Source organism: Gobius niger, assembly GCF_951799975.1.
Source record: "Gobius niger genome assembly, chromosome: 20".
NCBI lineage: Eukaryota > Metazoa > Chordata > Actinopteri > Gobiiformes > Gobiidae > Gobius > Gobius niger.
In genome coordinates this window covers 25,834,963-25,848,073 of record NC_136871.1, presented here as the reverse complement: position 1 = coordinate 25,848,073, position 13,111 = coordinate 25,834,963, and the positions used below count along the sequence as shown (strand labels likewise).

The window sequence follows — 13,111 nt, the reverse complement described above, 5'->3', positions numbered from 1 at the left end:
CAATAAACGGCTCTGGACGATCGTAAACCACACCTCTCCTACGAGAAAAATAATTGGAGGTCCTCAGACTAGATATAACTTGTGATATTTTGGAATTAGGGCATAATCTTCGTTATTAGTAGCCGCAAAGTTATTTTTCCCTATTCACTTATTTAAAGTGATTTGCACTTTCTACTTTTACTTGTAATGGAGAAGGGGGGGACTTGTTCCAGCTTCCTGACAATGAAAATGAAAATGCTCTAATATGCGCTGCACCTGCACACTACACTACACTGACCTGTGATGTACAGGCAGAGACATGTCGTGTCATCAACATGTCTGTCAGAGGACAACAGATTCAGTCATTGTAGTGAGGGACGAAGAACAGCATTTTTTCCCCATCTTTCTCCGGGCTTTGCTTATGGTATTCAACCGTGTTTTGAGATAAAGTCCTGGAAAGGCACCACAGGACATAAAAAACAAACAAACAGTGATTTGGTTGTTACTTCTTCTGCTGCAGAAGCTCTGCGATCTGTATTTCCTGGATTTTGTTGCTGAATAGAACCCGGAAGTGTTAAAGCCCATTAAGCATCACTGGAGCTGTTCTGAGAAGTTCTCAGGCACAACTCCATGTGTGGATAGAGAGGCTGCTGATGGACAGAACAGACAGGCCCCCTTTGAACCTTGAACGCCTGCTACTTAACATTTTTTGCGGGGCAGGTATTCTGCTCAACTGACTTCTTTGGGCTTTAAGAATGTTGCTGTTGTTATAGAAAACATACCTGGAATTTGTTTTGTTTGGTGTTTTGTTTAATTTGTCTAGGGCTGCACAGCTCGGAATTTGACTGGTTGCAATTACCAAATAGCAAAGAAAGCAGCTGTTTAGGAAGTAAATTATCGTGTGCAAACAACCCAATCTCCTGAATGTGTGGGGTCTTATTATGTACTATAAAAGCTGCTCACTGTGTAGTTACACTTCAACATGTTCTGAAATGCATGTGATTCTTCAATTAGTTTAGTCATATTACACTACCGTGGCATGAAAAAAAAATCAGGTTCAGGGCCTTTAATGCTTCTGAATATGTGTAAAATGTGCACTGTGAATCTCGATCTGCTTTTTATGAGGAAACATCATAAAACATGGTTTAACTCAACAAAAAAAAACAGTTAGTTGAGCAGAATGTTGACTCTTTAATTCCCATGTAATTGTCCTCTTCGACATTTTTACTAAAAACAATTGTATGTCATGGTAACACTTTGCTTCTTCTCTTTATAAAGAAAAGTAGTTCTTGTCAAGCTAACTCACATGGGTTTTTTTGTCTCTCCCCACAGCAGTCCTATGTGTCCTCCGGCCACCAGATGGCGCCCCCTAGTCCCAACACCAACAGCAGCAGTAACAGCAGCGGAGGGGGCGGGGAACAGCTGAGTAAAACAAACCTATACATCCGAGGCCTTCATCCGGGGACCACAGACCAAGACTTGGTCAAACTCTGCCAGCCGTAAGTCCACCGTGTTTTCACAATCTGGAGCTTGTTTCCTCCCTCCGCTTTCTCCAAAATCCCTCTCCTTCGAGGAAAAGTAGGCTGAAATCCTATACAGAGAAAAGAGAAGAGGTTGCATCACTCCAAACCATGTCCAATCCATGACAGTGATGCTTTCAAGCTCCTAAATTGTTCACAGACAACGTAAAGCTCTAAGATAATGGGCCTATTGTTGAGAATGCTTGCGGTTAAGCGTTTAGACCATTCCCAGGAACTGGACTTCTGGAGGTTGCGTGTGTTTGTTTTGTTAAAGAGGGGGTATTATGCTTTTTTCAGCCACATAGCACCAGTCTATAGCACACTACAATGATGACGAAACCTTCTGTTGGTCTGTCAATGCAGTAAATTAGAATAACTGCCTTGTATAAAATTGCTCTTTCAAAATGGAGGTAGCAAATGACTTGAAATAGGCCTCTGTCTCTTTAAGAACCTCTGACCCTTTCCGACACGCCCCCTCCACACGCTGTCAACACTGCGCTCGTTGTCTCAACAGTATTGAAACTACGATCGGTGCATTTTAATTTTTATTGTTGGAAAGGACCTACTGTTTATCACTTTGTGAACGATGGCCGCACAGGATATTATTTGGAGACAAACCTTCCACACCGGACGCTTGGAAGAGGCTCTTGCCTGAAAAATAACTGCTGTTTGGAGGCTATCTCTTTGCATCTGCCATGCCCTATGGATCTCTAACTATACCCCCATGGACGACACCAGGATCTGCAGGAGCCCATACGATTCAAAAGACTGACATTATCTCCGCAGGTGGACAATGGTTTTTCGAGGTTACCCCGTTAGCTTGTTATAATCGACTACAGCTCATTGTTGATGAAAAGTCTGTAATAAACCACAAATGTGTAAAGCCAGGCTCATTGTGTGATCATCGTAAAGGCTGCTTCGAGTAGTTGCCGGCTTTATTGACGTTATTTGTGCATAATATGCTGCCTGTTTTCAATGAATGTTGTGAAGGTGAAGGTTGTTAGCTTGTCGCGGCTAATAGTGCCTTAGCTCCGGGAGAAAACCACTCGGCTAAGACTCACTGTAGATGAAATGTGAGCAATAAACTACACAATCAACAAGCCAGGCTCCGTGTGTGATCATCATAAAGGCTGCTTCAAGCAGTTGCCTGTTTTAGTGACGTTTTCAATGCATAATATGCTTGTATTCAGTGAATTTTCCCGTTAGCTTGTCGCGGCTAGCTTGTTAGCTCCGGGAGAAAACCACTCGGCTATGACCCATTGTAGATGAAATGTGAGCAATAAACTTCCAAATCAACAAGCCTGGCTCCGTGTGGGATCATTGTTAAACGGTTCTTTATGTGTGTGGTGGTTTTATTGACTTTATTTGTGCATATTTCTCGTTTTCACGTGATGACTCGAGGTTTAGCTTAGCATTAGCTTTCTCCGGAGGCTCTGTGCATCATCAAGGCCCAGCGCAGAACCAGACACTGAAATAAGTGTTCCTGTCACCGGTTTGAATCCTGGGTGTTTAGGAAACAGAAACACTGATGTGTGTCTTTGTAAAAGTCTACTGTGGCTCCGGTTCACAACACATGAAGCTAATCCTCCATGATGACTCTGTTTACATCTTAGGGCTAGACACTGCGGGGAGGGGGTTCTGCTGAGGGGCAGTGGTTGGTTACGCGGCTGGTGACGAAAGGTCGGAGGCGTATCCTGGAGGTCGAGGGCGTTTCCTGAAGGGATCAGGCGTTTTATCCCTAAAATGGCCGCCATCAGAGTTTCTATAGATTACTCGAAAATACGTGAATGTGCAAAGGCAACACTTCAGGCATGGTTTTAATGAGGGAATGACTTAATAACATGATGTAAAGCTTGAAAAAGTCGATTTTGCATAATAGGCCCCCTTTAAACAAACCAAAGTCAGGCGATTAAAGATTTCCCAATCTGCCTTTTTTTGCCCAAAGACTGATAGATTGGTCAATACAGTCCCATTAGATTTACATGAGCTTTTTCCAATGACCTCAGTTTTAACCAGAGCGAATGTATGATTTCATCTTCTGTACACTTAAGCACAAGAAATGTTGTGTAATCCGTATTAAAGCTGAGGAAAGACTACACGATTGTGTATGTCTTAAAAGCTTTTTGTGAAGAATGGGGGGTCCACACTACATGACTGAATTTATCCCAATTTTTGAACAACTGCGGTCACACGTGATGAGTGAGAATCGTGAGAGCGGCCACACTACACGAGTCTGTCAAACAGCTGGCGCCATACTGCTACATTATGCACTCTATACTATCGTCTCTCCCTGCTTTATTCCTCTCTTTGGAGAAAAAAACTGACCCCAGATCAGCAAGGACATGCCTTTGTTTGGGAGCGTGAGAAACACGTGCGTGTCCGGTACCAGTTTTCCTGAACTTGTTTATAGTTCTCCGTGGATGCGGAGAAGCGGGACGTGTTTCCAGCGGGTTTACTGAGAAAAGGAAATGGACAGACATCAGCCCCGACGGACAGAAGGAGCCGCATTGTCCGAACACAGTGACACGGGTGAAATCTGGCTGGGAAAAGTGGTTCTTGTGAAGCTTTGGTGATATGATGTGCTGTTTGGCGTTCTCTGCATGGGGCTCGCTGTGCCCATTTATTAGTTGTTAGTGTGCGACTGAAAATTACAGCAAAATAAGGCAAAGAAATGTGTAGTCACGAACCTTAGGCAAGAACCAAACTGAACATTGCCGTAACTCACTTATGCACTACATTTTGAACTATTCCCATTTAAGCATTTTTTTTACGAAGATGAATCAGCGACAGATCGAGGGCTTTACCACTATCATTATCATACACTTCTAAAAGCTACAGCAATGTGAAAACTGCAGAAAGATCAGTCCATGGCTCATTGCTCCCACAGCTGGGCAGCAGTAAAAGATGGGACAGCTGTTTTAGAAAGTTTCATTTGGTACAAGTTCTGCTGGTGTCTTCTTATTGGCCCTATGTCTTATCACACAAAATACTCCAGTCAGTGAAGCAATAAAAGGTTTTGCTAGACTATGAATGGCTTCTAAAATGGACTTTAATAAACACATGAAGTTTGTAAAGACCATTGTGGCTTAGGTCATTCGATTTGTGTTATTGGAACAAATCAAAGGTGGAAGAAGCCTCCATGACAATCTCGATAATTGGGACTGACCAAAGCTGAGATTGCGATTTGACCCCCTAACCATGTTGTTCACACACTTGAATGGAACACTGAGGCAGTATCGATCTTTCAGAGGCCAAGAAACACAACCTGGGTTTCTTGTTTTTCTGTTTTTTCTACATTACGAGAGATCAAAGTTCCCTGGACACTGACTGCGCGACCTTCCTGTTACCTTTGCTCTCTCAGCTCCACGCTGCGTAAAGACACCACTGGGACTTTAACACTGGCCTGACCCAAATTTAAAACAGTTTTTTTCCCCCCCGGCATGCTCTCGGGTTGAAGTCCTTTCCTCAAGTGCTTCCTCGTCCACTCAGTCCAGACCTCAACAAAGACCGCACTGTCGGCTTCTGCTTTTAATTCTCTGCTTCTTTGACTTGCGGAGCGACTCGGAAGTCAATGGGTTTATTCGATGCATTTTTGAAGTTTAGATCTCTACAAACACATCCATCAGTTCATACACAAATCTAATCGTAATCTCAATTCTCAACATACAAATTGCAATTACGTATTTTTCCAAAGCATAGATTCAATCAGAGAAAAAGTCTGGTCTTAGTCCTTTTTGACACTTAGTTTTGGCCAATTCAAGCCTAGTTTATTTAGTGGTTTACACCTGGTTAATCCTTGATCTTGAGTTATTCTTTTAAATTGCATAGTCCAAAGTCCTGGATGAAGATTTGTTTTAGCTGGTTTGGCTTAGTCGTGAACTTCTGGTTGAATCTGGCAAAATGTTTGATTCGATTTATTTGTATTGATCGTAATCGCGATTCACTCTCCAGACTGACACGATTGTCCCAGCGTATATTCGTTTCTCCCTCCCCTCATTGAATTTAGTTTAGGGAAAATTTTTGTTTTTATTACTTCATTACTTCATTACTTCAATATATAGGCGGCAAAACAAGCTAGTTTTCCATTAGAAAGCATTGCACTTTACCCACATTTTAAGCCACTGTATAGCCTGGTGCCTAATTTTTAAAAACTTTCTACAGCTAGATATTGCTCCTGTGATAACGCTGGGTTAGTTACAATTAAAGGGACCAGGCGGGTTTTCGTGAGAACTCGTACACTAATGAGGGCCAGACTTGGATTGACAGGCCGTTAGCCTTAGAGCTAATGGCGTGGGCTTGGCTACGATCGCCGTACGCCCCCGTGACGGGCCGAGTCTACAGTTAAGATCCCGCCCTTATGCCCTTTGTAGGAGCATGCTCCATCAGAGCTGGGTAGGAGGAGTCTGTAAATCCGCCATGATTTCCCTCTCGAACGTGGTCATTTTGGTAAACGGGGAGGAGTGAGGAGGAGCTGTCTATTAATTCTACAGTATGTGGAGTTCACAGAGTTGCCGGACAAACTGTGAACTCTGGTGCAAGCTGCGTACTTTGAAGCCGCAAAGTTCTTAGTCCATCCATCCATCCATTTTCTTCCACTTGTCCGTTGCCGGGTCGTGGGGGCAGCTATTGGAGTTGCCCAAATCACATTGCGAGCCCCTTATGGCTCCGCCTGCAGGTGGTGGGTCCACAGAAGGACGGCCTCATGGATCTAACCGGGGCCTGTTGGTCTCTCATAAGGGGCTTCTGAACCGCTCTTTGTCTGACCCGTCACCAAGGACCTGTCTGCCATGGGAGACCCTACCAGGGGCACGAAGCCCCCAACAACAGATCCCCCAGGATCATTCGGGCGCTCAAACCCCTCCACCACGTTAAGGTGGCGGTTCCAGGAGGGGAAGTGTAAATGTAATTTTGAAAGGATTTGTACGTTCTCCTTCAATTACTCAGGTACTTTCGACAGCAAATACTTAAGTCCTTTCACTTACATAAAAAATGAACGAGCGACTTTTACTTAGTAAGAGCTTTGACCACCACTGGATCTCCGTCCATATATACTCATTTAGTAGTTTAAAATCTGTTAGCATTAGCTTGTGTGCTTCTAACATGTGAGCAGACACCTCCAGGCTAACACGCATGTACAGCGCTAAATAGAGAGCCATTAGCGCTATATAAACACTGGCGACTCCGGATCATGTTACACCGCTGTGGTAAAAAGATAGCACGCTGCAACCAACTCAATATTTGTCATAAATCACACGACATGAAAAGGGAAAGCACTGGCCCTGAACCCGTTTGAATGCTGGGATTGTAAAGTTGACACAGTAGTAGTGGATCAGAGTTCACTCGCATAGATATAGTATACGGAGGTTACCCCGGGACAGTGCTGCTGCTGCTCCCTTGCTCCGGCCCCTCGCCCTGACTTTAACCACACGCCCACTCACTTAGCAGGCACTCTCATTTATCTGCTTTAGTCCAAAAATGTAAACAAGACTTCTTTTAATTGGAAACATCCACTTCTGTTCTAAACATTTGACAACAGCAGAGTAGTACGCTTTCATGGCCTAAATTTCCAATCCAACGATCCAGATTCGAACTGTAAAGCTTTTGATAATCTTTTCTTTCGACATGTTTGAAGAGTCGTTGACGTTTGGCCAGGGCTCCAGAGTGCGACTAATCACCAGCCAAGTCTTGTCACAGTGAGCACTGAAGGGCACAGCAGCAGCGCAATGGAGAATTCTCACAGATTAGCATTGCAAGATCACCACTGTCTGGAAGAAAAGTGATCGACCGCTCCGAGTTGAGCCTGAGCTGATGCAGCTTCAATGCGCATTCAATCAGTCATGTACGTATCTCACTCTGATTCGTTTTTAAACAGGCACTGTGAGTTTAAACTGTATTTTTGCCACCGTTTCATGAATGAGCTTTTTCTGGAAATTCATTTTTTAATCTTCATACAACCATTTTATTTGTCATTTTTAGGCCTACCATAAAATAGTGTTTAACTCACTTTTTCAAAATGACAATTTCCACACTTGAACAGCGGCCCCTGTTTCAAAGGCGAGTCAGGGAAGGTGAAGACAAACATTTCTCACACAGTGGTCAATGTTGAGGTTTTTAGCTAATTTTCTCCCTGAACATCTTAGTTTTAATGTCAGAATAAAATAAAAACAGACCAAACTCACCCTTTGCTATGCTTTTTTAAAGACTTTAGTCGTAAGTTTTCCTGGGAATCACTACAACAAACATCGCTGCGCTCCCTCGTCTTTCCCACACTTATCCATTCACAATCATTGACAAGTTTGGTATAGATACAGACGGCATCTCTGGAATCGCCCATATATGGTCATTTTTGAAAACAGTTAAGGGGGAAAACAATTTTGAAAAATGTAAATTTTCTCTAATTATTCAAAAGCTACTGTAACAAATGCTGAATTATGAATATAATTTTCTACTAAATAATGATACAAAGACATGGGGAGGAGCAAAGTGGTTCAACATCCCATAAATACATGAATAACGGAGAATGCTAACTTGATGCTACATGTTAGCATCGGGCTAAGGCTAACGGTTAGCTAGCGCTTGCTACAACTGCCATTTTTTCACTTCTACTGAACAATCTGCTGTGAGAAAATATCCATATGGGCCCGATTTACACTTGACTTTATTTATGTGTGATAAATAAGTTCATATTCCACCAGAAAATGGCTGAAAAGAGTGAAAATTGTGTTTCTCTAAAGATTCTATTTTCCCCCTCGGCGAAGCCACGCCCCCTTCTATGACGAGATGCCGTCTGTATCGTAGCACGTAGAGTGACCAAGATGACACTGTAATCCAAATATGGTAATTTCCTTTCACAGAGACAGCAACAAAAAGTCAGAGATACAAGCACAGCATGCGCAGACGTGCAAAACTTCAGGTCCTCTTTTAACTTTGAAGGAACTCTTAAATATCTAATTCCTATCCTGGTTTATTGAGTTTCGCATGCACACACAAAACTTAGAAAAAAACAAAACAGTACGAACACACTAAAAGGTTAGTCCTGAGCTCTGGATTGGGCCATTTGTGTGTGTTGTGCCCCAAAATAGCTTAATAGATTTGGGCTGTAATGAAGGGAACGTGTTTTAATTGTCATTATGCAAGTGTCCAGCAAAATTGCATAGATCAGTTGGAGAGTAGTGATGGGCAGATCCACACCAAAATATTGACAATTCTCATGTCTAAGTGCTGTGTCTGTGCTTGAATTTTATTTTTATATATATTTTTTTTTTTTATCATCGTTTTTGTGTCTACAGGGCTTTTATGGTAGTTGGGAAAGAAAGAGTTGTTGCTGAGTAGAATAGGGACCGAGTAGAAGGCCCTTTGTCCATAAAACATGTGCTCGCACTCGTGTCATTGGTTGTGGCTGACTGGGTGCAAATGATGTCATGAGAACGTGTCACTGTCAATGTCCGCAACTCGAGCGAGGCTTTGACCGACATTAAATATTCAGCCGGCTGGTGTCAGTGACAACAGCGGCAGCCAGGACTTAGGACTTAGCAGGACCTAGCCGCCAAGTCAAGTGCACTGGTGTGGAAAAACACATCACGCCAAGACGGAGCGAGAAACACTCAAGTAGTAATAAAGAAGTACAAAGTAATATCACTACTACATGACTGCCAATAGTAATAAGCAGTAATAAACATAGTTTTTGGGATACTCCATCAGCAAAAATGTTTTGTCTGAGACATGCTGCTAATATAAGTATAAAAGTTAGCCCCCTCAGCATGACGTCTATTGTGTTTTGAATCATTTGAATGTTAGTAATTGTACCAATAAGAAATGCGATAATCCAGGACTAAACCACACCAGCAGAAGAATAACATAGATGTACATGAATTAAAATATAGTAAATAAACATCAAGAGCGATTCAACATCCTGGAAAACGTACAAACGGTGAAATATCTGGCAGCGTTTGTTTAGTTTAAAGCAGAGCTGAGTGAGGGGAGCGAGAGAGACGAGGCGTCAGGTTACAGTGTACATTCCTCGCAGACGCCATGTCGGCCAAACACAGCAGCACGGGGCGCTCTGATTGGTGGACGGCTCAGACAAGAACAGGTCCATTATCCCAGCGCTGCTGGTCTGAACTGTGCCAGGACAGAGCGTTGCATAAGTGCTGCGCTCCGTCCATATGAGCTACCTGTGCTATGTCATCTCACCTCTGCTTCACATACTCTATTTTTATGGCAATTGAGACTTTAGGCTACTCACAGACTGTTTTGTTTTGTTTTGTTTTGTAATAAATTTTACCCTGTGACAACATTTATTATATATAATATAATGTAAAATATGGTATTTTTACCCACAACTCATTGTTGAATAAGCATTAAAGAGGGAAGATTTTTGCAGATATTTGGTAATACAGTAATATCAAACACATCTTTATCACTCTCTTGGTTAGAAAATGCAACACTGATCTAAAACGTTTCTGAAGGCTCTCATTCATCCAGGGAGTATCAAGGATGAACAGATGCCAGCATCTATTCATACCTGGTGTCTATCAAGAGTTTATTGTTAACAACTTTTGTAAAGTGAACATGTCACAAACTACAGCTTCATATACAAGTCAGGGGTAGGTTTTACATAAGTTCTGTGAACTTTAACCTACTCCTTTTGAGTGTGCAACGCTCTCCTTTTCCTGTGATAACATCTGTTGTCTCTTACCTTTGTTTGCTGCTCAAATAAACTAAACTAAACACAGTAAAGCTTAAATCATGATTTTTAAAAAAAGCCTCTAAGACAGAGCTTTTGACAGACATGGGTCTCTGTACTTTTTGAGTAGATAAGTATAGGACGGTTTTGTGGGAAAGGCGCGCGACAAACTGAAAACTGTCCTGATTCACCAGTTTTGAACCACTGGTCTAAAGGATTCAACAAAGTAACCTTTCACAATATGAAAAATTAATACATGAACTTCTGCAAGGAACCTTAATCTTCAATAAATCTCCTTTAGCTAACTGCTGTATTACTTCTGAGCTATGCAGTGTCTCCAAGTAAGTGGTTTGTTGTTTATTTAATGCTGAGAGATTTTTTAATGTACCTTGTAATGTTTGGGATTGCCATATCCTGTCTCAACAACCTTCAGCTTGAAAGAAGACATTCTCTATAGCTGCAATAACTAATAACTTAGGGCTGGGTGATGGGCTGAATTATGAAATGAACTGTGGGATAATCCGTTGTTTTGGTGATATAGTCTTACTGTAAGTCACTACTTACTTAAAGCAGCTCTACGCTTTCTAAAGAGGCGCCTCACTCCTTCTACTGACCAGGCTCCAGGCGGCTTTAACCCGATCACCGGGAAGTGTGAGCTCCCAGATGAAGCAAACAGCTTTAGTTACTTCTGAAAGGCTAAATACTGCATGGACATGAATCGAAATAAAATTAAAATTCTGCTCCAGACTTATTTTTTTTGGCAATTGGCCCAATCACTCCAAGTTTAAATCGAGCCTCACTGACGCAGCCGGGCAGACAAGAACAGGTCTATTATGCGGGTGGCGTCTCCTATAACAGCGTTGTGGAACTGTCTTGCAGTACACATTTTACAACCTTAACATTAATAACACCTCTGCTGACGGACTTTACGCTCGTATTTTCTCCTGTTTACTTTCGTCCCAAAAAGATGACATTCATATTTGAAGAAGTCTGCTTGGTAAAACGGCTAAAAATACTTTCTACAGATCTGTTTTTAGCTCGGAGGTGTGCCACAAACAAAAGCAAGAGCAAGACAAAAGGGAGGAGGCAGTTTGAAGTGACGCTTAACAAGACGCAAAAATGAATGTTAATGGCTCCAAAGGCGTCGGCCATCCTGTGCACACATGGAGTCATATACTGTGTTGATACACGGCTGGGTTGGAGTACGTGTGGTATGTGTACTTTTCAATAGGTTGGGTACAAACTGTAGAAGTTGATCACGGCATATTCTCAGAGGAACTAGTTATGTTCATGAGTCAAGTCTCGAGTGCCCATCTCTGTCATGGGCCATTGTCAGTTGGGGCTATCACTAACCATTCCCCATAGAAGAGCAAAAAATATGACCATGAGTTTTATCATTGGGTCACGTCTTTACATAACACAGTAGGTTGACAAGACCAACTGTAGACAACAGTTTTAAGATTTGTTTTGTCTTTCAGGTATGGCAAAATCGTGTCGACCAAAGCCATCTTAGATAAAACAACCAATAAGTGTAAAGGTGAGTTCAAGAGAGAATGTGTTAGTTTTGCGGAATACAGTTCAACGTATAAGTCACTTTTTGGACTATTTGGTGCAGGTTATGGCTTTGTGGATTTCGACAGCCCGGCGGCGGCTCAGAAAGCCGTCACAGCGCTCAAGTCCAGCGGGGTCCAAGCTCAAATGGCCAAGGTATGTCGTTTTATTGTATATTATACAAATTAGGGCTGCACAATATATCGCAAAAAATATCGTATCGCGATATTAGCTGATGCAATATCCGTATCGCGAGAAGCCACAATATATCGCAACAAGATCCACCCATTTTTTTTTTGCAAACTAAAACTCATGCATTGAAGTCATGTGTAAAAGTTCAGTTTTAGTTTAACATTTACTAGCTTTGTTAACCCCTTAAATCCTACCTGAACTGAGCACATTTTCTCCAGTTTGGCTTTACCCCAGTCCAAAAGCTTCTGGAAAAAAGGTGTGAAAAAGCAACAAAACTGAGACGAAAACAATGATGGAAATGTGACAAAAAAGTGACAAAAATTTGACCAAAATGTGATTAAAATTTGACCAAAAAAATGACAAAAAATTGACCAAAAAATGACAACAACAAAAAAAAGACAAAAAAGTTACAAAAATGAGTTGAATACCCAACAAAAAAATGATGGAAAAAAATCTGATCACGTGAGGAAAAAGATCCTCTCGGTTCAGGCGGGAGTTAAGAGGTTAAATTCTACCCTTGTTTTGGTCCTGATTGGGTGTTTTTTAAGTCCTCCTTTGACACAATTTGCTGAAAAAAATGGAACATATCGTGTTTGGTGAAATATCGTAATATTATCGTTATCGCGATATGCACAGCCATATCGCATATCGCAAGTCACTTCAATATCGTTCAGCCCTAATACAAATGCTAGTGCACTTTGGAAAAATACACATGTGCTCATTCCCTTGACAATATTCCACCATTTATTAACATCCCACTTATCGTTAGTGGGATGTTTCACTTGTCTATTACGGGAATACGTTTTTTTTTTTTTTTTCAGTTGACTCAGTGTTCTTTCCGTTTACCAGTTGTGGCACTCGACAAGATAACCGAGATAGCTTTTTATTCTTGTAGTGCAGTGCAATAATTTTGTCCCCATCAATACATCAAAAGTACAAATTTGCCATGGCGGAAAACGCAGTGTTGCTTTCTAAAAGAAGAAAAAGTTTCAAATGTATTCACATGAAGAAGCAATTGTTGTTTCCACCATACCAGAAGCTAAGCAGGGAAGGGCCTGGTCGGGACGTGGATGGGAGACCTTTTGGGACCAGGAAGCCAAGGTGAACGTAGTGAGAGAGTGGGTGGTGGTGGTCGGAGGGGCAGATAGCGCAGACTGGTTGCCACACTTCCGTCAGTCTACCC

At 42.0% G+C, this 13,111-nt stretch overlaps 1 protein-coding gene across 2 annotated transcripts in view; it reads left to right on the top strand.

Annotated features, from left to right (window-relative positions):
• The window catches only part of LOC306979677 (RNA-binding motif, single-stranded-interacting protein 2-like), a 40,101-nt gene that overhangs the window by 13,742 nt on the left and 13,248 nt on the right, over positions 1-13,111 (top strand). For both annotated transcript variants that reach the window (XM_079578757.1, XM_079578756.1), the window contains exons 2-4: positions 1,312-1,478; positions 11,664-11,722; positions 11,801-11,892. In XM_079578757.1, coding sequence (XP_079434883.1) covers positions 1,312-1,478; positions 11,664-11,722; positions 11,801-11,892 — 318 coding nt within the window. The remainder of the gene's footprint in view (positions 1-1,311; positions 1,479-11,663; positions 11,723-11,800; positions 11,893-13,111) is intronic.